General features: G+C 40.2%; 1 protein-coding gene across 3 annotated transcripts in view; it reads left to right on the top strand.

The window, feature by feature from the left end:
- Nucleotide 1: 1 nt before the first annotated feature.
- Nucleotides 2-24,750, top strand: part of FIRRM (FIGNL1 interacting regulator of recombination and mitosis) — a 41,741-nt gene continuing 16,992 nt past the window's right edge. Inside the window, exons 1-13 of one of the 3 annotated variants that reach the window (XM_059674089.1) lie at nt 5-189; nt 3,483-3,522; nt 5,034-5,122; nt 6,898-7,002; nt 7,445-7,585; nt 9,337-9,502; nt 11,586-11,670; nt 13,254-13,392; nt 15,939-16,019; nt 18,738-18,802; nt 22,433-22,581; nt 23,265-23,394; nt 24,441-24,627. In XM_059674089.1, coding sequence (XP_059530072.1) covers nt 79-189; nt 3,483-3,522; nt 5,034-5,122; nt 6,898-7,002; nt 7,445-7,585; nt 9,337-9,502; nt 11,586-11,670; nt 13,254-13,392; nt 15,939-16,019; nt 18,738-18,802; nt 22,433-22,581; nt 23,265-23,394; nt 24,441-24,627 — 1,488 coding nt within the window. In that variant the 5' untranslated portion in view covers nt 5-78. Of the gene's footprint in view, nt 190-289; nt 555-3,482; nt 3,523-5,033; nt 5,123-6,897; nt 7,003-7,444; nt 7,586-9,336; nt 9,503-11,585; nt 11,671-13,253; nt 13,393-15,938; nt 16,020-18,737; nt 18,803-22,432; nt 22,582-23,264; nt 23,395-24,440; nt 24,628-24,750 lie in introns of those variants that run through there. The other 2 variants (XM_059674088.1, XM_059674090.1) reach the window with 2 other exon arrangements.

The following is a 24,750-nucleotide window of genomic DNA, read 5'->3' as shown; positions in this document are numbered from 1 at the left end:
GCAAGGCCTGCCGGGACGGCGGCGTTTCCGGTCTCGGCGGTGGCGGGACTGATTTGAAGCTGGTTGCTCGGCAAAAACATGTCTCAGGAGGGCGCCGTCTCGGCGAGCGCCGTCCCCCTGGAGGAATTGAGCAGCTGGCCCGAGGAGCTGTGCCGCCGGGAGCTGCCGACTGTCCTGCCTCGGCTCCTCATATCCTTCGCTGTCGCTTGCACCCAGAGGGGAGTGGGCGGCAGGTGTTGCCTCTTTCCCCTCAGCCGGGCCACACCCGCCGCCAGGTCGTGTTGCGTTCCCGCGGCCTGAAATCTCCCGGTTCTTTGTCGGTGAGCGAGATGGAGCCGCAAGGGGACGGCGGGCGAGCGGGGACCGTGTGCCCGAGAGCCAGGGCATGCCTGGCTTTGGGACGGACTGCTCGGGCTCGCAGAGGTGCCCTCTGCCCCTCGATGGTGGAGGTGCGAGTGGCCTTTTCGTCCATTGCTCTGTGCCGGGGAGTTTTTCTGTGCTCCTCACGACTTTTGCACAGGAGAGTGGGAGAGGCAAGGACTCGGACCCGAGCGGTAAGGCGAGACCTGACTCTAAGCCAGTGGTTCTCAACCTTCTGGCCCTTTAAATACAGTAGTTCCTCATGTTGTGATCCAGCCATAAAATTATTTTCGTTGCTACTTCATAACTGTCATGTTGCTACTGTTATGAATCATAATGTAAATATCTAATATGCAGGATGGTCTTAGGCGACCCCTGTGAAAGGGTCGTTCGACCCCCAAAGGGGTCGCGACCCACAGGTTGAGAACCGCTGCAAGCGGGATGAGGCAGAGTCCCTCTGAGCTGTGTCAGCTCTAAGATGCGTGGCGGATCTGAACGACACCTTCCCCGGGATTGTGAGGACTGCAGAGGCGGGAGGTGTGGAAGTGCTGCTCCCTCCCTCGCCCACCGCCTGTCCTGCAGCGCCGGCTGCGAGGAGCAGCTCACTCGCCTTGTTGGTTCCACCTGCTGGGGTGGAGGGGCTGGCAGCCTGGGTTGCCCAGGTGAGGACCATTCCTTAGTAGTCTCGTGCCTTTGTGGTTGTCAGTGTCCCTCGAGCCGTTCATGGTAAAAGGTAATTTTTTTTTTTAATGCTTTTTTGCACACCTTCAACATAAAACTACACTGAAGAGGAAAAATGACCTTTATTTGAGAGCGTCCCCACCCTGCATAAATAATGTTTACAGTTAAAGCCAAACACAAATGTTGCCATCCCATAGACGTCATTCGTCTAGGACTCTAGGCATTGGCACACGCCCACTAGGTACCAGAGCCCCTTTGTTAGTCGTTGTGCAGATAAGGAATCCCCATCCTCAAGGATTTGGACTGGAAAAAAACCCCACAGGATTTTGACTTGGGAAACGAAATAGCTATCCTTCTCATAGACATGTCCTGGGTCTTTAACTGGGTGTAGCAGGCAGGATGGCAGGCTTTGGAGTAACAAAGATAAGGAACATGGTTCCTCTTCTTCCCCTCAAACTTATAGGGCAGTGGTTCTCAACCTTCCTAATGCCGCGACCCTTTAATACAGTTCCTCATGTTGTGGTGACCCCCAATTTCATTGTTACAAATTGAACATAATTAAAGCATAGTGATTAATCACAAAAACAATATGTAATTATATATCTGTTTTCCGATGGTCTTAGGCGACCCCCGTGAAAGGGTCGTTCGACCCCCAAAGGGGTCGTGACCCACAGGTTGAGAACCGCTGTTACAGGGGAACCTCAGTAATTGAAAGTGAACATTCCCACCTGGTTTTGCATCTCACACTTAACATTCAGAAAGACCCAAACCTGTTCTTCCCCCAGTGTTCTTCATTGAAATTCAGCAGGTCCTAGAATAACATGATTTCGTTCCAAGTCATTTCATTAGAAAATAGGAATGGAAAAAGTGGTTTTGTATTTCTTTAAATCACAGAATCTATTGATAAATTAAGTGAGGACTTAACTGTAAATGGTTTCGCAAACCTTGAATCCTCACATCTAATCAGCAAGTTCTTTTGTCTCTGACTTCAAGCTGTATCTTGAATGCATCCACTTAACTCCATCCCCAGTTGCTATCACTTTATTCTAAACATCCATCACCTCTCACCTGGACTGTTGTTAATAGTTTCCTTATGTCCTCTTATAATCCATTCTCCAAAAATAGTTCTGGGTGAAAGACCTGCCATTTCCTTTTTAAACACCCCCCCCCCTCCCGCCCGCAAATTTACCGTAAGGCCCCATGTAATATAAGCCTTGCCTTTTCCTCCTGCTTAGCTCACTACATTCTGTCCACGAAGGCATGAATTCCCCACCTCGAGGTCTTCATGCTTGCTGCTCCCTCAGCCTCCCTTGTTCTCCAGCCTTTTGTGCAGCTCATTCGGGTCTTGGCTCAAATTTCACCTCATTCGGCCCTTTTCAGAGCCCTCAACTTTAGGTAATTCCCACAAACCCAATCTGCAACACTTTTATTACTTTGTCCTGTTTTCTAAAGAGTACTTTATCATTAACGAAAATCATCTTGTTTTGTTTATTTGAAAAAGTGTTTATTGCTTTCAGAGAGGAAGGGAGAGGATGATAGAAACATCAATGAGAGAGAATCATTGATCGGCTGCCTTCTGCACATCCCCCAATGGGGATCGAGCCTGCAACCCGGTCATGTGCCCTGACCAGGGATTGAACCAGTGAGCTCTTGGTGCACAGGATGATGCTCAATCCAATGAGCCATACTGGCCGGGCTATAAGTGTATGTTTTATAATTTGATTACTGTTAGGATAATGTACTGTGACATATTTTGTAGGCTTCTGTTATGTGCAGAAGAGCTTCAGTCTGGTAAGGTTGGTAAGAAAGGTATGAAAATAATATGAAAAGAAGATAGAAAGTGGTGAGTGACTTAAGACAGCTACAGATAAAATACTATAGAAATGCTGAGGAGGGAGAAATTTCTTTTCTGCCTGAGAAACCAGAAATCCATGGCTTATTGTGGCATTGTTTGTCAGCTGTCAAAGATATTTTATCTAATAGCTTGAAAAGGCAAGAATATCCCTGGAGCAATTGTTTTTTTAATCTAAAAGCTTCAACTTTTTATTTATTTTTTATCATCACCCGAGGATATTTTTTTCCCCATTGATTTTTAGAGAGAGTGGAAGGGAGAGGGAGAGACTGAGAACCACCCATGTGAGAGAGACACATTGATTGGTTCCCTCCCACATATCCCCTGACCAGGGCTGGGAGCCTGCAATCGAGGTACGTGCCCTTGACCAGAATCAAACCTGGCACCCTTCAGTCCACAGGCCGACGCTCTATCCACTGAGCCAAACCGGCCAGGGCAAGTTTTAACCTTTTAAAGGCAAAATTATGCCAGTAATTTGAGTCTAGCTTCAGTCTCTTACTGATTATTGCTTAAATTTCAAGAATGGTCCTTTTAAATTTGTTTTCAGTAGTGAACATCCTAATAGCATGATTTTCCTTAATTATTTTACTCCATGTATCAACATTCTGACAGTTGGATTGAGCATATTCGTAAGTCAAACTATCTTACTGTATGATTTATTTTGATGTTAAGATGTGAATCATACTTATCAATACAGCATTGTATTCCCTTCAAATTGAATCATTTCCTATTGTCCTGTTACAGTCTCTGTAACTTTCAGTTACTTAAAATGCCCAAATTACTTCTAATTACAGTACTTACAGTTTTAAATTCAATTTTTGATAGATAGCAAACATATTCTATTTAATAATGTGTGTGTAAGCACAATGCAAACTTTATTTTTTTTAAAATATATATTTTTTTATTGATTTTTTACAGAGAGGAAGGGAGAGAGATAGAGAGCTAGAAACATCGATGAGAGAGAAACATCGATCAGCTGCCTCCTGCACATCTCCCACTGGGGATGTGCCCGCAACCAAAGTACATGCCCTTGACTGGAATCGAACCTGGGACCTTTCAGTCCACAGGCTGATGCTCTATCCACTGAGCCAAACCGGTTTCGGCAAACTTTAAATGTTAGTTGTTAAACCGTGGTTAACCTCTATGAAACAAACTTGCAGTCTATTGCTTTCAGCCTCTAATGTGTGATGTAGCTTTAGAAAATAGGTTCTAGGTTACAGAAAGCTGATTATTTAGGTGATGACACATTTGTCATTTGGAAAAAGTTGTCTTTCTCATCTTTATCTGTCTTCATTACCCTTATTTGATGTGATTTGCTTATTTAGCCAGGAGAGGTGGTGAAAAGTAAAGACTAGACAGTAGTTTACATTTGTTTTGAATTAGAATGGTTGTGGAATATTTGTTTATAATTTTGAATCTATGTTAGGAACAGAATTATTTTTTATACTGAGCATGAGTCACACATATTCACTGTAGAAAATATGAAACATACAGAAAAAAAACAGAAGACACCTATGGATCTGAAATGGTTAAGATTTTAATAGAGAATATTCTCATCCCATTTCTGTACATTCCTGCCAGATTACCTATTATTCTTTGTATGTACATGTTTACATATAATAAAGTTGGGATACTATTTTGAGACCTTTATGCTTAATTTTAAAGCACTGTAAACATTTAAAAAATATATTTTTATTGATTTCAGAGAGGACGGGAAAGAGAGAGAGACATCAATGATGAAAGAGAATCATTGATTGGCTGCCTCCTGCATGAGACCACAACTCAGCCATGTTCCTGGACCGGGAATTGAACTGTGACCTCCTCAAGCACTGAGCCACACTGACCGGGCCAGTTCTGTAAACATTTTTTATGGTTTTTAAATAACCTCTGAAGAATCATTTACAGATCCTGCTCAGTAAAGGTACCCACATCCATTAAGTGGTCAATTGCTGGACATATTTTTCCCTTTTTTTGTTATTACTTCACTTAATATTTTCTCTACACCGATTATGGCATTTGAAACTGTACAACGCTTTCTGTTGGTTGTGCTTACATATGTCCCCATTTGGAAAGAGCAGTGATCTTTGTTGGCTGACATGATTAATATTCCTACAAAATGTGTTACTATTTTGCTTTATAGAAATTCTGAAAACCATTGTACAAATGTTTTTACCTCATATGAACCACCTGACATTGGAACAGACTTTCTTTTCTCAAGTGCTGCCAAAGGTACAGTACTATTAATCAATACTCAGGATACAAAACAAAGCCTGTTAAAATCTAACCTCTGTTTTAGAGCATTCTTAATTGTGACTTTTTAAAAAATATATCAAACATATTTGTCATACAGATAAAGTAGTAAAAAATAGATCTCATGTGAGAATATGGTGGTGGGGAATGCCTGGCTCGAGGGCCGCATAAGGTCTTCAAAGTCATTTGGTTTGGCCCTGTCAGGGCATTAGGGGTGAGTTAATTAAATGTTTTGACCAAATGCAGCAGGCTAATTTTTAAGTTGATAATTTTGTATGGCCCGAGAATGATGTTATAAATATCCAAATAGCCCTTGGCAGAAAAAAGCTTCCCCACCCTGTGGTAGAGTAGGCAATTAAAAACTATTTTCAGATAATATGGATCCTTTACTAACTAAATTTAAATTATTTGTAGTTAGTTTTAAATGCTCTTGTATTTTAATGCTATTAAATGAAAATTTGGGATGGATGATAAAGGTAGTGAGTCCCTTTGTTGTGTCTTCTCTGTAGGGTTTACTAGTATTAGTAATTATTAAATAGCACTGTCTGAAGAAATGGACCCAAGGTTTATTAAAGAAGTCTTAGGATAAAAAAGGCTGGAATACTGGTAAAATCAAATAACTAAGAGAAAACATTGTATTTACAGACTATATTATTACTTTTTAGATGTCTGATACACTTTTTCTCTGAAAAGCCATGTTTTGTTTTGTTTTTTTGATTGAGAGAATTAAAGGTACTTTGGCGCCAAAATGAAATATATTTACGATAACTTATTCTCTTATTGGAATGGAGTTCTTCTAAGTTTAGCTTTGAGGCAGATAACCATCAGAATTCCTTTTACTCATATTCACTTGGTTATTCTGTATCTGAAAAGCTTCTTAGGATTTGTTCTTGACCAGCAGGAAGGGTCAGCTGCTGTTAGGATTTGTTCTTGACCAGCAGGAAAGGTCAGCTGCTGTGTACGTGAAAACAGGATGAGCATCAATAGGCCTGTGGGAAGCAGTGGGAAACTATCCTCTTTAATTACCTGGTCTTGTTGCCGGTGTGCTTATTCCTGCAATGGTAGGTCATTTAAATAGTTTAGAAAGATCTTAGTATTAAGATCTTAAGGTGGCTGACTTTTCACAGACAAAATACTTAGTTCTGAGGTCACATACTATGCACAGGAACTGTATTTTGAGTTGGTTGAAAAGGGAAACTAGTTAGAATACAAGTGAATAGGAGATTCAGCACAAATTCATTACTCTATCAGGAATTATCCTTATAAATGCCCATATGAATGTTGACTGATTAAGATCATCATCTTTTATTACGAAAAGAGTAGCACTTATGTTTGTGACGTCACCAAAAAATGAACTATGAATTATTTTTTAATTGTTATTAGATTCAAACCACAGAAATGGAAAATAAGTCAATTTCTGTCTGAAGTCTTTCTTTTTTTAAGCAACTGTACTGTAAAATTACTATATATATTATACAGGGTGGGGCAAAAGTAGTTTTACAGTTGTCCATATGGAAAACAGTACAATAATAAATAATACAAGAATAAATGCTGTTTCACATGCAATTGTAAACCTACTTTTGCCCCTCCCTGTATATATAACATATATATTCTAAACTTAATTAGGTGCAATTGTTAAACTAGATAATATCCCAAGGGTGTTACTGATGCAAAAATAAATCTCATTTTTTAAAAGATATCTTTCCTTTTCTAGTGATTTCTGTTTATAGCAATAACATGCTTTGTTTTTACAGACTGTGAAATTATTTGATGATATGATGTATGAGTTAACCAGTCAAGCCAGAGAGCTAACAAGCCAAAACTTAGAAATCCAGACCACGCTAAGGAATATTTTACAAGTACGTCAAATTTATTAGAAAAGGGGAGACAGGGAGCTCAAAGAGTGTGAGATTTTTATACTGATATGAGTTAGTCTTGTAGTCTTTATGTGATGGCCCAGTACTGGAATTATGTGTATAGAGTTAAAGATATAAATACAGAAACATAAATTTTGAAAATTTTCATGCTGAATAAACATCTAAACTCTTAAAGAAAGACAAGTACTTGAGATAGCATGCCTTACCTGTAATTTCAAAGCATATGGGTTAGGATTCCAACTTTTTTTTTTTAACCAAATGGTTAGCTAAATGTTCCAGTATTTGTAATTCTGATAGACTGAAGTTCTATGAATGGAGGTACAGAGTGTCCATTTTGTTCACTGCTCTACCCTAGCACTCAGTCTGATAGTTCTTAGATACACAAAAAATATATTCTGAATTAAATGTCTTTCCTTATTCCCAGACAATGGTGCAGGTTTTAGGAGCTCTTACAGGATGTGTTCAGCATGTCTGTGCCACACAGGAGCCCATCATTCTAGAAAATATTCAGAGTCTCCCCTCCTCAGTCCTACATGTAATCAGAAGTACCTTTGTACATTGTAAGGTGAGTAAATGGGCCCAGGTACACTTTCAGTGGCCTAGAATCCATGGGCAAAAGGGCTGAGTACAAGAAGCCGGAAACACCAATCAGAAAGGATATATGCACCCCTATGTTCATAGCAACACAATGGAATACTATGTCGCTATAAAAAAGAAGGAACTTTTACTTTTTGCAACAACATGGATGGAACTGGAGGGCATTATGCTAAGCAAAATAAGCCAGCTGGAGAAAGATAAATATCACATGATCTTACTCATATGTGGGGTATAATAACATAATTTGATGAACAAGAATAGATCGATCTAGAGACAAATGGAAGGGGAGGGGGGGTTAGAGAGCAACCAAAGAACTTGTATGCATGCATATTAGCATAAACAATGAACACAGATACTAGGGTGGTGGGGGCTTGCCTGGGGTGGGAATGGCTGGAGTGGGGGGGTCAATTGGGGAAAAAGGAGAAATATGTAAAACTTTAGACTAAAAAAAAAGGGCTGAGTACAATAGTATCTATACTAATAAAAGGGTAATATGCTAATCAGACCGGACATCTTCCAGACATCTTCCGGACGTCCTTCTGGACAAAGCCACGGTGGCAGAGGTAGAGGTGGTTAGGGGCGATCAGTCCGGCAGAGGAGAGCAGTTAGGGGGCAATCAGGCTGGCAGGGGGGAGCAATTAGGGGGTGATCAGGCCGGCAGGGGAGGGCAGTTAGGGGGCGATCAGGCCGGCAGGGGAGAGCAGTTGGGGTGATCAGGCTGGTGGGGGAGGGCAGTTAGGGGTGATAAGGCCGGCAGGCAGAGGTGGTTAGGGGCAATCAGGCCAGCAGGGGAGCAGTTAGGGGCATCAGGCTGGCAAGCAGAAGTGGTTAGGGCGATCAGGCAGGCAGGCAGGTAAGCAGTTAAGAGCCAGCGGTCCTGGATTGCGAGAGGGATGTCTGACTGCCGGTTTAGGCCCAATCCCACAGTGATCGGGCCTATACCAGCAGTCGAACATCTCCCAAGGGTTCCTGGATTGGAGCGAGTGCAGGCCAGGCTGAGGGACATCCCCTACCCCCACCCCCCGTGCATGAATTTCGGGAGTTTCTAGTTTTTATATAAAATTTTGTATTCTTGGAATAGACTTTGTTATAGAACTAAAAGCATGTATGTAAATCTTTTAAAATAAGTGATGATAAGGAAGTAATAAAAAGTGGGCTTTTGCCTTTGGTTTGATTATCATGTTTCCTCTGTATAAAGAAAGATGTGATAGGATTTGTGTTGGGTCACAGGGATCCTGAAATAGTTCTGTTATGGTGTTGGGGATGAATTCCTTAATGATTAGGTGTCGTGAAAGGACATTAACCCTTGTTAGTTCATCTCGGTATTCCCGAGGCAGCTTTAAGTATAAAAGCTGGCCTATGATTTGTGCATCCCAGGAAGTTTTGATACTGCTATTTGTTGGGTGAATGAAAGTGTTAGTTAATTAAAGCTTCTCTTTGGTGATAGGGTTCTGCGTTGTCATGCTCTTGACCTACTGTTATTTATCTCCCTTTTAGTTCTGTATTTGCAGGGTATGGAAGTCATATCATTTAATACATGCTTGCATCTCTTGCATGAAGTACACTGTAATGGATGTTCACTAAACATTTGTTTAATGAGTGAATATGTGATTCAGTGGAAAGCATTAATGATGACCTCTGCTAGTATGAGTGAAAGTAAATTGGGCTTTTGAGCTTTTTCTGATTTGCCTCTTCTCTCGTTTTTATTTATTTGAGCAGAATAGTGAATCTGTCTATTCTGGGCGCTTACACCTCGTTTCAGACCTTCTCCAGGCTCTTTTCAAGGAGGCCTATTCTCTTCAGAAGCAGCTAATGGAACTGCTGGATATGGTCTGCATGGACCCTGGAGTTGATGAGAACGATGACATTTTGAATATGGTACTTGGTGAGTGAAGAAACTTATTACCCAATATATGATGTGAACTGACTGGACCCTGTATATCAGTTAAATTATTGAACATACCATTGTTTTAATGATTCATGATACCTTACATGGAAAAAATCCTACCAGATAAATTTTTAATCTTTTAAACTTTAGAATTTAAAACAGATTTGATGCCTTAACATTAGATTTATATATTCAGTTAATGTTCATAGGTAATTTCCCCACAGTGATTAACAAAAAAAAAGGTATGCAACTTTATACCCTCTGAAGTAGTTCAGATTCAAAGACAGTGGCTTTAAAGAGTTTTTAAACTATACTCATAGTATGAAATGTAGTTTGCATTCCTTTTCAGAGCACATATAATTATATATATGGGTATGTTTGTCAGTGTGTATATGTGCATCATATTTATTATACATGAAATAAAATCCATATTACATGTGATATATTTTGTTATATTTTGTTTAATTTTTAAAGGATTGACTTCACTCACTAATAAGTTATGACCCAGAGTTTGGAAAGCAATACCCAAAGATTGTATTCATCAGTTCAGTCTGAAGATACTAAATTGGTTTTGTGCAGCATAGTAGGTAATTTTTATTCCATAACAAACCACTCCAAAATTATTGGATTAAAATAAAAAATGACTGTTTTATTTATTCATGATTCTGTGAGTCAGCAGTTTAGGCTGGGCTCAGCTGAGATAGCTTTCTCTGTTCCACTTGGCAGGAGTGGCTCACTTGTGTGTGTGGTCAGTGACCTCACTCACGTCTGGCTATTGGAAAAGGCAGAAGTACTGAGCCAGCCATATGTAGCGTATATCATCCAGCAGGCTAGCCGGGCTCTGAACTGATGTGGTCTGAGGGTTTCCAAGAGCAGCAAAAGAGGGCAACCCCCAGTACATAAGAACTTTTCAAGTCTTCTTGTCTTACACTTATTGGTCTGTTGGCCAAAGAGGATCATATGGCTAAGCCCAGAGTCTGTGGAAGGGGATTGCCCAAGAGTGTGGACACACAAAGGGAAGTTATTGTGGCCATTTTTATAAATAATCTGCCACAGACAGAGTAGGGGCCTTATATGAGAACTGTGCAAATTAGTTCTAATTCTTTCTCGTTAGGTTTTCTTTCTTTAGGTTCATTTTGTCATTTTAGAATAGAAATATACATATAGAATATTTCAGTTATAACAGGGTACAACTTTATTCCATTAAACATTTTAGTTTTGTTTAGGTCATGGGTAGGTATAAACTTCAAAAGTTAATTTTCCCTAATTTCTAACAATCTTAAAAATGTGACACTTATATAATAAAAGGGTAATATGCAGATTGACCCTAACAGGTAACGACCAGAACAACCGCTCCACCAGTCTCTATGAGGCACACTGACCCCTCTCGGTCCCTTTCGGCAGGCTCCCATTGCCCGATGGCGAATGGGGAACTGGGGGTGGGTGGCGGGGGACGCAGGCAGCGCTAGGCCAAGGCCCCTGCCCCACCGATTGCCCTACACACAGAGGGCGACCTGCAGTGGAGGTGGGACCGGAAAGCAGGCGTAAACGGCTGATGGGTCCCCAAGCCGGCAGGCTCCAATCACCCGATGGCAAACGGGAATTGGGGGGTGGTGGTGGTGGTGGTGGGGCCAGCTTCCTGCAGCCAGGGAAGATGGCCCTGATCACAGGCTAGGTCTAGGGACTGTACCTGCGCATGAATTTTGTGCACCGGGCCTCTTGTTTTCAGTAATTATTTTGACACAATTTTTGCAAACTGCATTACCTATATATTTTTTTAAATATATTTTATTGATTTTTTCAGAGAGAGGAAGGGAGAAGGATAGAGAGAAACATCGATCGGCTGCCTTCTGCACACTCCCCACTGGGGATGTGCCCGCAACCAAGGTACATGCCCTTGACTGGAATCGAACCTGGGACCCTTGAGTCCGCAGGCTGATGCTCAATTCACTGAGCCAAACCGGTCAGGGCCTGCATTATCTATTTTAACAAATGTCAAGTGGTTCAGTAGATAATTTTAAATGTAGACGATACTCATGACATTTGAATGTTTTAAGAGTTCTGTTATCTTTCTTTGTAGTTATTCATTCATTGTTGGACATCTGCTCTGTTATTTCCAGTATGGACCATGCATTTCATGCAAATACTTGGAAATTTATAATTAAGTAAGTTATTTTGTTTTTATTTTTGTAATTTTCCATATCTTAAATCTTATTATTCATATCAGATTGTATTTAAAACAGTTCTTGTAGGTGTATATAATGTTCACTGACCCTGCTGTCTGGTAATCCAGATAATCCTACATATAGCTCCCAAACCAAATTGGACTTTACCCTGCTGCCTCTACAATTAAAAAAAAAAAAATTCTTCCCAGTTAGCTAGTAATTCTGAAATAATGGACCATGGTCAGACTAAACCTTAACCACTTGCCTGCTGTTACTATTGTTCAATAGACTGTTAAGTATCCTATTTTCAGGCTAAGATAAATTAGTAATTATAATTAGAGCTGAATATATAATCCCTTCTTTATAGGCTTTTGAGTTGTTCAACTTGAATTCCATTTATAAAGTGATTGTTAAGTAGAGCATTACAAAGGGTAGTATTACTAGGGAGAGTGCCCACAGTGTTCATCAGTTTCTTAGGTGCCAGACGAGATACAGTTAACCTCCACTTTACACACATGCGTAATACTTGGTATTAAAGGACATTGTAGTACTTCCAGGTCTTAGGTGCTTTTGTACCACCAGGTCATTAACTTACCAAGTAACAGCAGAGGTCAGAAGTGTCAGCTCAGAGCCATGTTGTATTTTGCTTGAGTCTATTCTGAAATAACTTACTCCTCCTGGACATTTGGGCAATTTGGTTAACTTCTCTGAACCTTAGTTTGCTTATCTGACAATAGGAGGAATAACAGTGGCACTTTTTTGGTGGGTGTAATGGAGTTGAGTTTATAAGGGTGAAATGGTTAGAATAGGTGCATGGCACATAGTGCTCAATGAATTAGCTGTATCATCATCATCACCATTATCAAATAACTTCCACTCTTAACCCCTTCCAATTCACTTTCTACCCAGAATTCAGACTGATCTCTTACAAATGTAATCAGATCACTCCCCATTTTACTAAGAGTAACCACCTAATCCTCTCTGGGCTCTGCCTTCTTCACCAGCCCGTCTCCGCTGCTCGCTCTCTCTCTGCTCTTAGTTCCTCAAACGTACTGGACTCTCCCGTCCCGGAACCTTGTCATGGCTTCTTCCTCTGCTGGGACGCTCCTTCTTGTTCTCCACACCTTGCTAAGCCCTGCTTATTTTTCATGTCTCAGCGTAGGTACTATGTCTTCATGGTAGCGTTTTTTGATTTGCTCACCCTAAGAAGTTAGAATAGACCTCTCTGTAGTAGCACACTGGCCTTTTCCTTCTTCACAGTGGTCACAGCCATAGTTAATTATTAATGGTCTCCCTCGGGCTGGCTCACACGCTCTGTGCAGACAGGGCAGAGGTTGTGTCTTCTTTCACCTCTGTATCCCCAGAGCCTAGCAGAGTGACTGGCACAGAGTAAGACTTCAATTAATATTTTACATGGAGAAATAAAATACGTAGTAACTTAAATTGACATAACTGCTTAATAGATAAAGTTGGCACATCTTAATGATGTCATGTCTCATATGTGTGCACTGATTTTTTACATATTCCTTCATATTTTCATGGTCCTAAGTTACTCATGGTGACTGCTCTTTTTACTCATTTAGGCAGAGCCTTAAGCACCAGTCCGTTATAAAGAGTCAGCTGAGACACAAAGAAATCATCACCAGCTTGTGTGAAGACATTCTGTGCTCCTTCCAGTCTTGTTTACAGTTAGCAGAGCAGATGGCCCAGTCAAGGGCACAGGTACGTATGCTCCCACAGCACTTAGATGGTGGCTCTTACTTCCTTTGGCATTTACTGAATCGAGTTTGAATCTGTGGATCACTTTACTTCTGAAGGTTTTAATTTGTTTCATTTGTGTTTGTTTATTTTTCAGTTTATTAGATGAAATTATAGCTCATAATCACTTTTCACCCAGAACATTGCATTAGGCTCCTGTCTGCTCTCATTCTCTCTAGGTTCCATCTGTCCCTCCTCTTTACTTACTTATTGGTTGGTCATTCTCCTCACCATTCTTTCATTCTTTTGTACCCTAAAACAAAAGTCTAATTCTTTAGTCCTATATTTATTTAGGATTGGCTTGATAGAGCCACACCTAGCCTTTTCTTCACCAATCCCATGCAGCCTGCAGTAAGGCAATATACAACTCATGTGTGTGTGTGTGTGTTTTAAAATTGATAGACGCTTGCATTTATTTTTATTTCAAAAGTTGTAGTGTTGAATTGGTATCCCATTTATAAACCATTATATTCTAAAAATTTAATTTGCTCACCCTAAGCTTACTGGTAATTGTAGTTCCTTTTCCTATGGCAATGTTATACCTAGTGCCTTTTATTCTCAGATTAGCCCTTTAAATTTTATTTAGCTCATAGAGCCCTAAATTAAAGGATTAATACTCAGGGCCTAACAGTTACGTATTTCAATGGAAAAATGAATTAAATATTTCTTCCTAGAGTAACAGGAACATGCTCCTTTAGCTGTAGCACTACAAGCTATCATAGGGGATTCTTTGTACCTATACTCTTCCCTGCCAAGTACCTATGGGGAAGGAGGTATAAGGATTCATCTAGTCCCTAAATACTGGTAGCAACTGCTGGGGCAGGGATGATCTGGGAAGACAGATGCTAGCAGAGGAAGTGTGGAAAGGAGTTCTGGAGTTGCTAAGGAGGTGAGAGGTAGCTTAGGAAGGGACTGACCTTTCCCCTCGTCTCTTCTTTTCCTCTTTTTATTTTTTTAAATTTAAATATTTTTTTTTATTGATTTCAGAGAGGAAGGGAGAGGGAGAGAGAGATTGAAACATCAATGATGAGAGAGAATCATTGATTGGCTGTCTCCTGCACGTCCCCAACTGGGGACCAAACCTGCAACCCGGGCATGTACCCTTGACTGGAATTGAACCCAGACTGATGCTCTATCCACTGAGCAAAACCGGCCAGGGCTCTTCTTTTTCTCTTATCCGCTCTCTGCGCCCCCCCCCCCCCCCCCCGCCTTACATCTCTTCTTTCTTTTCCCTTTTATTTTTTCCACCCCCACTTCATTCGTGTACACTTTGTGGTTTCCCCTGACCTTATTGAATGGATAGGCATTTGGTTGGGCATCCATTGTCATGGTAGGAAGGTCCACTCTGCCACCTCTATCACGTATATCTGTATCCTCAGCCCCAACCTCCTCTTTACCCAGTTTCTTTTGCTTATCCTGACACCACAGCACCCACAGCTAGTGCTTGGAGAGTAAAGTTAGACGGAGTCTCCTGGACAGGAGTGAAACATGGAAAGTCCATGCAACAGGATAGTCTATAGTGGAAGAGAAAAGAGAAGACCAGAGGGTGCCTGGCCAGGTGGCTATTTGTACTAAATTATACAAGTTCAGCTCATATCAACTGTCTGAAGGTGAAAATCAGGGAATTTAAATTGTAAATTCTCCTAATGTCCAAGCATATTTTCATGTTTTTCCTTATTTGTGAACATTTGGGGTTGATATTAACTATCCCTACACTATCCATTGGCTGAAATGGAGCTTTGCCATGGTCTGTAGAGTTTCTGTGTTCTTTACTCTAAATTCTCATCAGCAGCACCCTCTCGTGTTCACTATTGGTATTTATTCAAGAATCAAACTATTAAAGTTTTCCAGATAGTGATTTAAAAAATGTCTAGCTAAAAACACCAGAGTTAATTTGTTGTGTGCTATTAGTGGAGGGATTATTGATGTATCAGTCCCTGTATTTGTTTCCTAGGCTGCAGTAGCAAATTACCACAAACTAGGTGGCTTAAATAAAACCAGCTTTTATTCTCTCTCAGTTCTAGAGGATGGAAGTCAGAAATGTGTCAGCAGGGCCTTGTTCTCTCAAAGACACGGGTAGAGTGTGCTCTGTGCCTGTCACTTAGCTTCTGGTGTGGCTGGCGTTCTGTGTAACACTGATCTCTGCCTCCACATGGTGGTGTCTTCGTATCTTTATAGAGGACCCAGTCAGCTGGATTAAGGGCCCATCCTATTCCTGTATCACCTCATCTTAACTAATTATATCTGCAATGACCGTATTTCCAAATAAAATTATATTCTCTGTTAGGACTTCAGCATATCATTTTGGGGGACGTTGTTCATTCCATAATAGCCGCTAAAATTGACAAGATACTCATTTTCTATTAAGTCTTGAATTCGTTTTCAAATGAGAATATTGTATTGGACTTTTTAGCATAGACTTTTCAGAAAAAATGGTCTCATTTACAAGTTAAGCTAATTCCATATTCTATTCTTATTTATATGCTTTCTTATTTCCTTTTTTGAAACAGGATACTGCTGACAACAGGTTATTTCAGAAAATACTCAAATTGTGTCGTTTCCTTGCCAACTCTCTTCTACACTACACTAAGGTAAGGCTTATTTTTTTAAATAAATTATAAGGTAGCATATTTTTATCATTCCTGTCAGGAGCAATCTTTTGAAGTTTGTTTTGTCAAGAGTATATTTTTTGGGTTTTTGTTTGTTTAGTATTGTTAATTGTGAAATATTGAGCATCTGTGAAATTATTTAAGTGGCTACCATCATTGTTCTTCAATTATCTGAAAAATTATTTAATATAAACATGAATAAAATTATTTCTGTAATCTCAAATTAATTTTCAGAAAGTCTGTCTTCAAATATGGTTTATATATTATTTCTATCATATTTCTAAATTAGGTTTTAGAGTTTAAATGTTCATATCTTTAAAACCGTATAATAATTTTAAGAAGACCTGCATATTTGGGAGTCATCAGGAGAGCAGTGATAGTTGAAGATATGTGGATAGAATAGAGTAGTTGTCCAGGGAGATAATTTGTTTGGAGAGATGAGCAGGGAGTGCTTACGGCAGCCAGTTAAAGAAATATCATTAGTAGTAGATATTAGTGATAAAAAAAACCAGAGATTAGGGATAAAACATAGTGATTAGACATTTATGTAATTTATGAAGTGATCACCCTGGTAAGTCTAGCCCCCATCTGCTGCCATACTAGTTATACTTTGCTAGTATGTTATACTTTGTATCCCCAAGGCGACTTTTATAAGTGCCAGTCGCCAACTTTGCTCCCATCTGACAATCATCAAAATGTTTCTTGGTATCTATGAGTTTCTTTATATTTTGTATGTTCTTTTATTTTATTTTTATTCCATATATAAGTGAATTCATATGGTATTTGTCTTTTTCTGACTCATTTTACTTAGCATAATACCCTCAGTCATCCATGTTGTCACAAATGGCAAGATCTCATTCATTTTTGTGGCTGAGCAATAGTCCGTTGTATATATGCATCATAGTTTTTTATGCATTCGTATATTGATGGATACTTAGACTGCTTCCATATTTTGGCTATTGTAAATAGTGCTTCAATGAACATGGGTGCTATGTCTTTTTGAATTCATGTATTGGGTTTCTTCGGATAAGTATCCAGCTGTAGAGTTGCTGGGTCAACTGGTAGTTCTATTTGTAATTTTTTGTGGGACCGCCATACTGTTTTCCATTGTAGCTTCATCAGTTTATAATTCTAACAGTGCACAAGGTTTCCCTTTTCTACATGTTCTTGCCAACACTTGTTTGTTGATTTATTGATGATAGCCATTTTAATTTGCATTTCCCTGATGATTAGTGATGTTATTTTTTCATATGTCTGTTGGTCATCTGTACTCTTGGGATTTGAAATGTCTATTCAGGTTCTCTCCTGTTAGGGGGTGTGGGACCTGCCTGATGTGCCTCTGCCGCTCCTACCAATCTTCTCGTGGCTTCTTTATATCCTTACTTGTAGGAGACTAGTTTAGCGAGTCTCTAGGTGGTTCTCAATGATGATTATTTCTACTTTCGTTGTAATTTTGATGTGGTTGTGGGAGGAGACGAGCACAGCATTTACCTACTCCACTTGACTAGAAGTCCATCTTGACTAGAAGTCCTAGTTATGCCATTTTTTAATCCTTTTCTACCAGGGGATTTTTTTTAATTTTTAAAATTTAAGCATCAGCTGTTTTTCTATGTCCTATAACAATAGAAGTAATTCCTTAACTTTCTAAGAGATAGCTCACCATAATGGGTGGAGCAGTCACAACTGTACCTAAAGCCCAGCCTTGCTGGTTTTTAACGGAGTTCTTGATCACATTCCTGGCTACCTTAGCTTCAGCTTTGTGTTCTGGGGACAGTGACACGCCTTGGGATTTGTGAGGCACTGATCTTAAGTAAACTGATGCACATGAAGTGCTGCTGAGCACTTAGTGCTCTGTGTGTGATCGTTGCTAATTGTCATTTTGCTGATAGTCTTAACAGTAAAGAATTTTTATTTTTTAAAATATATTTTTATTGATTTCAGAGAGAGAGAGGGAGAGATAGAAACATCAGTGATGAGAATCATTGATCTCGGTTGCCTCCTGCACGCCCCCTCCTATGGATTGAGCCTGCAACTCGGACATGTGCCCTTGATCAGAATCGAACCCAGGACCCTTCAGTCCGCAGGCCAACGCTCTATCCACTGAGCCAAACCAGCTAGGGTACAGTAAAGAATTTTAGATGCTCAGCCTAATCCTCCTATATATTCTCATGCAAGAATTTTTTTTTTTTTTTTTGAAAATATATTTTATTGATTTTTCACAGAGAGGAAGGGAGAGAGATAGAAAGCCAGAAACATCGATGAGAGAGAAACATCGATCAGCCGCCTCCTGCACATCTCCCACTGGGGATGTGCCCGCAACCCAGGTACATGCCCTTGACCGGAATCGAACCTGGGACCCCTCAGTCCGCAGGCCGACGCTCTATCCACTGAGCCAAACCGGTTTCGGCTCATGCAAGAATTTATTTTAATGTGGCACATCCAGGATATTATCATTATTGTTTATTTGGCAAATTTATTTTTTAAAAATTTATCTTTATTGTTCAAAGGATTACAGATGTTCCCCTCCCCCCACATTAACCCCTCCATCCTGCCCTGCCCTCCCCTCCTCACCCCGCCCCAGGCCTTCACCACACTATTGTCTGTGCAGGATATTATTTTACTTTTTGCATGTCCTTGTGAGAGATGTGTATTAGAAAGGTACATTGTATATAAAGAATGAATATAGTTGTTTTATTTTAGGAATTTCTTCCTTTCCTCTCTGATTCTTGTTGTACATTGCACCAGCTTTATCTGCAGATACACAGGTAAGAAGAATGCCATGTAATTATTAAAATGTAACAATGCCATTTGAACCAGGCAAAGATTAAGTATATATCATTTTAAAATAAAACATCAGAGTAATTTTTCTTAATGTTTAGTAAATTTTTATCTGCTTGCTTAAAATAATTGGAGATAACAGCTTTTAAAAAAATAGATTCCATGTGGGTTTTGCATATCTTTCTATTCTTAACTAGTACATTATACCAAGTGGTGAATAACTAGTGTGTTGATAAATACCAAAGGCCAAAAAGAAAGAGATTATTCACACACTTGTGTGAATTACAGGAAGGTATTACGTTAGATAGGGGCTAAGTGACATTTGAAATTGACGGTTACCTCAGAAGAGCCCCTAATTTGACACTAAAATAATCTGTCAACTCACTTATCCAGGTCCTCTCAGCTCTGCCTGATCCATGTAGTCTCCTAGAAACCTTTTTCATGCCACTCCCTCTTCAGACTTCCTGCTTCCAGCACCTTCGACCTATTCCTCATCGTCAGTCAGTATCCTCACTTTGTACGTCACTGAGAAAAAAGAAGCACATGGAAGAGAGCTTCCATACACTCCCTCCAGCACAGCCACTCTGCCTGCATTTAGCCCGGAGATTTAGGCCCTTGTTCCCGTGGATGGGAACTCTATGAGGCCCCCCCCCCCCCCGCCCCTTTGTGCATTGGATTCCATCCTCTCACATGCGCAGGGACCTCACTCTAGCAATTATCCCCTTTCCCCTCACATCATCAGCCTTCCCTCCCTGTTGTATCATTCCCATGAATGTACCAACATGCTGTTATTTTTTCTACCTTAAGAATAATACAAAACAAACAAACTCTCTCAACTCTATATCCACCAAATTCCTTCCCATTTCTCTTCCTCGAAAAATGTTTACAACAAAACTAGAAAGCTTTGCCTATACCACTATGTCTGCAGCTGACCCTTAAACCACATAGGTTTGAACTGCACAGGTACACTTACTTATATGTGGATTTTTTTCAGTAAATACTGTAAATATAATTTCTCATGATTTTTTTAACATTTTCTCTAGCTTACTTTATTATAAGAATATAGTATGTAATACATATAGCATACAAAATATGTGTTAATGGACTGTTCATATTATCGGTAATACTTCCAGTCAGCAGCAGGCTATTAGTAAAGTTTCTGGGGAGTTAGAAGTTATACACAGACTTTTGACAGTGCAGGGAATTTGTGCCCCTAACCCCTGCATTGTTCAAGGGTCAACTGTCCTTTCTTTCTTAATCCTATTCCAGTGAGACCTTCTATTCCACCACCTCACCAAAACAGCTCTTGCCAAGGTCAGGTCATCTGTGACTTCCATGTTGCTACATCCAGTGGTCAGTGTTAGGCATCACCTACCAACCTGTCAGCAGTGCTTCGCCCTTTTTTTTGAACACTTCCTTTTGTTGACTTCAGGGACACCCCTCCTTCTTGGTTCTCTTCTGATCTCACTGGCTGCTCTTCCTCAGCAGGTTCCTCTTCTCCCCAGCTTCTTTAGGTTGGGTTTCCCCGGTCCGCAGGCCCCTTCTCTGTGGTCATTTGGTCTCAAGACTAAATTCATATCTCCCTTTAATGTAACTGCACTTAAACTGACACAAACTAAACTCTTGTTTCCCACCCATTTCATTCACCTTCCCTCCATCTCCCCCAAATCTGCCCCTCTGTGGCTTCCTCATTTTAGTTTAAATAGCAGCTTCCTTTTTTACATTGATCTGACTCCAAATCCTTGCCGTCACCTTTAACTTTGTTCTCATTACCCTCCATGTGGTTAATTTGCAAAACTCTCTTATTTTCATCTTTAGTATAAATACATATATTCACTGTGTGTATACAGAATGCAACCACTTCTCCCACCTTAACTTACCGTCCAGTCCCATCCACTATTATTTTCTTGCCTGGATTTTTGGAAAGGAGCATCCAGCCCACTATCTGCTTCCACCCTCATCTCACTCTAGGCCAGTGGTTCTCAACCTTCCTAATGCCGCGACCCTTTAATACAGTTCCTCATGTTGTGGTGACCCCCAACCATAAAATTATTTTCGTTGCTACTTCATAACTGTAATGTTGCTACTGTTATGAATCATAATGTAAATATCTGATATGCAGTATGTATTTTCATTGTTACAAATTGAACATAATTAAAGCATAGTGATTAATCACAAAGACAGTATATAATTATATATGTGTTTTCCGATGGTCTTAGGCGACCCCTGTGAAAGGGTCGTTCGACCCCAAAGGGGTCCCGACCCACTGGTTGAGAACCGCTGCTCTAGGCTGTTCTCTGTACAGTAGCCAGAGCGAGTGACAAAACATAAATTAGATCATTTGACTTCTGTGCAGACCCTCAAATGACTCAATATTCAAATAGAATTCAATAGAGCTTCCTGTCCACCATACCTTGTGTTTTCTTCATAGCACTTATTCCCCCTGCTATGCTATGAACTTGCTTGCTCCCTTGCTGGTTAACTGCCTCCCTTCGTTAGAACGGACCCTCCATAAAGGCAGTGATTTTGTGTATTTTGTTTACTGCTATATCCTGTAACAGTGCGTGGCATGTATCCATAGGCATTTAGTAAAGGTTTGTCAAATAAATACATTGACAATACATTATTTGATTGAAATGCAAACACTTTGATGCTCAGCAGCTGTAGTTCATGTCTATGGAGTTTCATTACCTTTTATTTATATATGTCTTTCACCTTACTTATAATTTAATCCTCACAACTCCAGATCAGGGTCACAAGTGAAGAAACTGAGAGGCTCAGGGAGGTCAAATGAATGATCCAAAAATCACTGATAGATGGGTGCTTTTTCCATCATACTACAGAGACCCTGATGTTTATCTTAAGCCCATCCTTTTATTTATTTTTTAATCCTCACCGAGGATATGCTTATTGATTTTAGAGGAGAAGAGAGACAGACAGACAGGTACATTGATGAGAGAGAACATCAGTCAGTTGCCTTCCATTTATGCCCTGAGTGGAAATCGACCTTGTAACCTTTTGGTGTATGGGATAACGTTCCAACCAACGTTCCACCCACCCGACCAGGGCTTAAGTGCACCCTTTTAAATGTTATTTATCCCCTGCAGGACAGGGTGTTCCCACATTTAAAGTGTGCCACAATTAAGATAATGTGGCAAAAATACTGAATACATATCTTCATCCAGTATAGTTATTGTAAAGCTCTTGCTCCTGAGAAACTGAGCATTAATTCATAGTATATTCAGCATTCCATCTATTTTAAAACAATGTGTAATAGAAGTGGTTATGCCAGAATTTTCAGAAATCTTTTTACATATGGTTTTACTAGTTATTTAAATTCATATTTTTGCAGTATTTTTAAAAGACATCATTGTCAAAATGGGTATTAAAATGACAACAAAGATTTCACTAAGATTCTAAATTTCTTGTTAGAGCCTTGTTATTTAGTTCTGAGGTTCTTCATAGTTATGGTGTCATTTCCGTAGTCTAAATTTTGTTTAATAAAACGCATGCTACTTATTTTTTATATTTTTCACTGCTAGAACATCTGTTTGCAGTATTTACCTTTTCCTGAAATTAGAAGTTAGCTGTTAATAACTATTTCCCTCCCTTTGCAGCAAGTTTCCTCCCAGCCTGTATGCTGCTGGGATTTCTCAAGCCCAGCAGGAGGAGATAGCGGGCACTTTCCTAATTACCCTGGATCCACTCATCACTCAGCTTCTCACCTTCCAGCCTTTCATGAACGTGGTTTTGGACAGTAAATTAGGTAAAGCTTCAAAACAGAATTAATGTTAAAACGGCTCTTACTAATTACTAGAGGCCCAGCGCATAAAATTGTACGCGAGTATGGTCCCTAGACCTAGCCTGCGATCAGGGCCATCTTCCCCAGCTGCTGGCAGCCGGCCCCGCCCCCCGCTGCCACCCACCTTGGTTCCCCATCCAGTGATGGGAGCCTGATGGCGGGGGAGGGACCGAGAAGTCAGCTGTTCCTGCCTGCTCACTGCAGGTTGCCTTCTGTGTGTGGGGCCACCAGAGGCGCGGGAGCCTTGGCCTGGCACCGCCCGCATCCCCCACCACCCACCCTGGGTGCCCGATCACCATTGGCGATTGGAGCCTGCTGGCCGGGGAAAGGGACCGAGAGGTGGTCAGTACACCTCATAGTGACTGGTTGAGTGGTCATTCTAGTTCTGCCAATATGGTTGCTGGGCTTTTATTAAATAGATGACATGTTAGAGGCAGCCTTCCCTTCCCTTATGTAATCATCTTTTTAAGTTTCAAACGTTTTATTTAAAATTTCTCCTTTTTCTTCTTGGAACATATTTCTCATTTAAAGAAATTATGCCTCTAATTTCTTTACATATCACATCAGGTTTCTGCTGAAAAGATGTAGAATGAATATGTTTTTACCAATTTGTTGTAACACGATGAATGTGTTTTTACTGCTATAAGAGCTGCCATGCGAACTACAGTTCCCGCAGTGTCTCCTGCTGGTTGTCATCATGGATAAGCTGCCCTCTCAGCCCCTGGAAGTGCAGACCCTGTGGTGCACCGAGAGCCGGGTCTCAGGAGCTGCGTCCAGGTAGCAGATGTGCTGTTTCGACCCTGTCATGTTACGAGGGTTTAGAATGCCCTCTGGTGTGGAAAGATCTTGAAATTACGTTTTTTGTTGTGTCAGATATTCTAGTTAATAGTTACTGTAGACCTCATTCATATGTTGCTAGTTTATAAAAATACACATAAAATATATGAATCTATAGATACTAAAGCTATTTTAATTTTGTTCAGTGTTTTAGAAGGTATTGCCTAGTAGTGTTATGAACATTGAGTGTAATGGGTGCGATGTAATTAGTAACATGCCAGTGAGCTCTGAGGAAGAGACTGCTGGACACTGTACATTACCTCTTGGGAATTTTCACTTGTATCCATCCTCCTCCCTTGGATTATTGCTGTTCTTGGATTTTTCACCCGCTTTTAGTCCATTCTTTGTACCACTGCCTCGTCAGTCTCCCTAAACCCCAGCTCTGAGCTCCCTGTTTTCAAACCCAAAATTCTGTGCTCAAAACTAAAGCTGATGTGTCAGACTTCTCAGCTTTGGGTTGAAAGGTCATCCCATTCTGTTGCCAATTTCTACTTTTGCTCTTCATCCTTTTGCTTGTTTTCTGTCAGACCTGTTTGTTATTCATGTTTACCTTGTACTCATGCTTTTGTTGTCTTTACCTATTTATATCTTTTTGTATTTTTAATTTAAGTCCTCTACGAAGATTTCCTAAACCATTTCAATCATAAAATGCCCTCTCCCTGTCTGACCAGTAATATTCTAGTTTATATATGCTATCTAGCTATTTAAAAATAAAGTTTCTTCATGAATTTTGTCTTTGAATAGTTTAGTTATGTGATAAACACTTAAGTCAGTGATACAAAGTGTCCAGGCAAATTCTTATCCTTTAAGGACTTTCTCTAATAGTGACTGTATTTTGTTTTTATTATACATGTTCACACATTGGAAATGTATACCTCTTGAGACATTTTGCTTTGCTGAAACAACCCATGATATGTTATATTATTATACCTACTAATTATTAAATGTTAATAATGTTGGGTTCCCGATTCTCAATTTCCCTGCAGGGTATCTCTACTCAAAGCCATTTTCTGCAGTTTTGAGCAGTGTTCTGGTGAACTCTCTCTGCCTGTCCGTTTACAGGGAGTGGAGGGTAAAGGGCACGTGGAGGTTGCTGTCCCCTTGTATCAGCATGTCTGTGTTCACCTGTGTGCATTCATTACTGCCTTTCATCCCTCGCTGTTTCCAGAACTGGTAAGTGTGTTACTTGTTGGCTAAGCCAAGGTTGCTCTTTTGCATTTTTCGTTTCACTGAAACTGTGATTTATATACAGAAAAAAGTGGGAATAATTAATGTATGTTCTTTTGACCGTTGTTT

The sequence above is a fragment of the Myotis daubentonii genome, chromosome 18, assembly GCF_963259705.1.
Source record: "Myotis daubentonii chromosome 18, mMyoDau2.1, whole genome shotgun sequence".
In the NCBI taxonomy this organism is placed as follows: domain Eukaryota; kingdom Metazoa; phylum Chordata; class Mammalia; order Chiroptera; family Vespertilionidae; genus Myotis; species Myotis daubentonii.
This window is presented reverse-complemented; position numbering and strand designations above follow the sequence as displayed.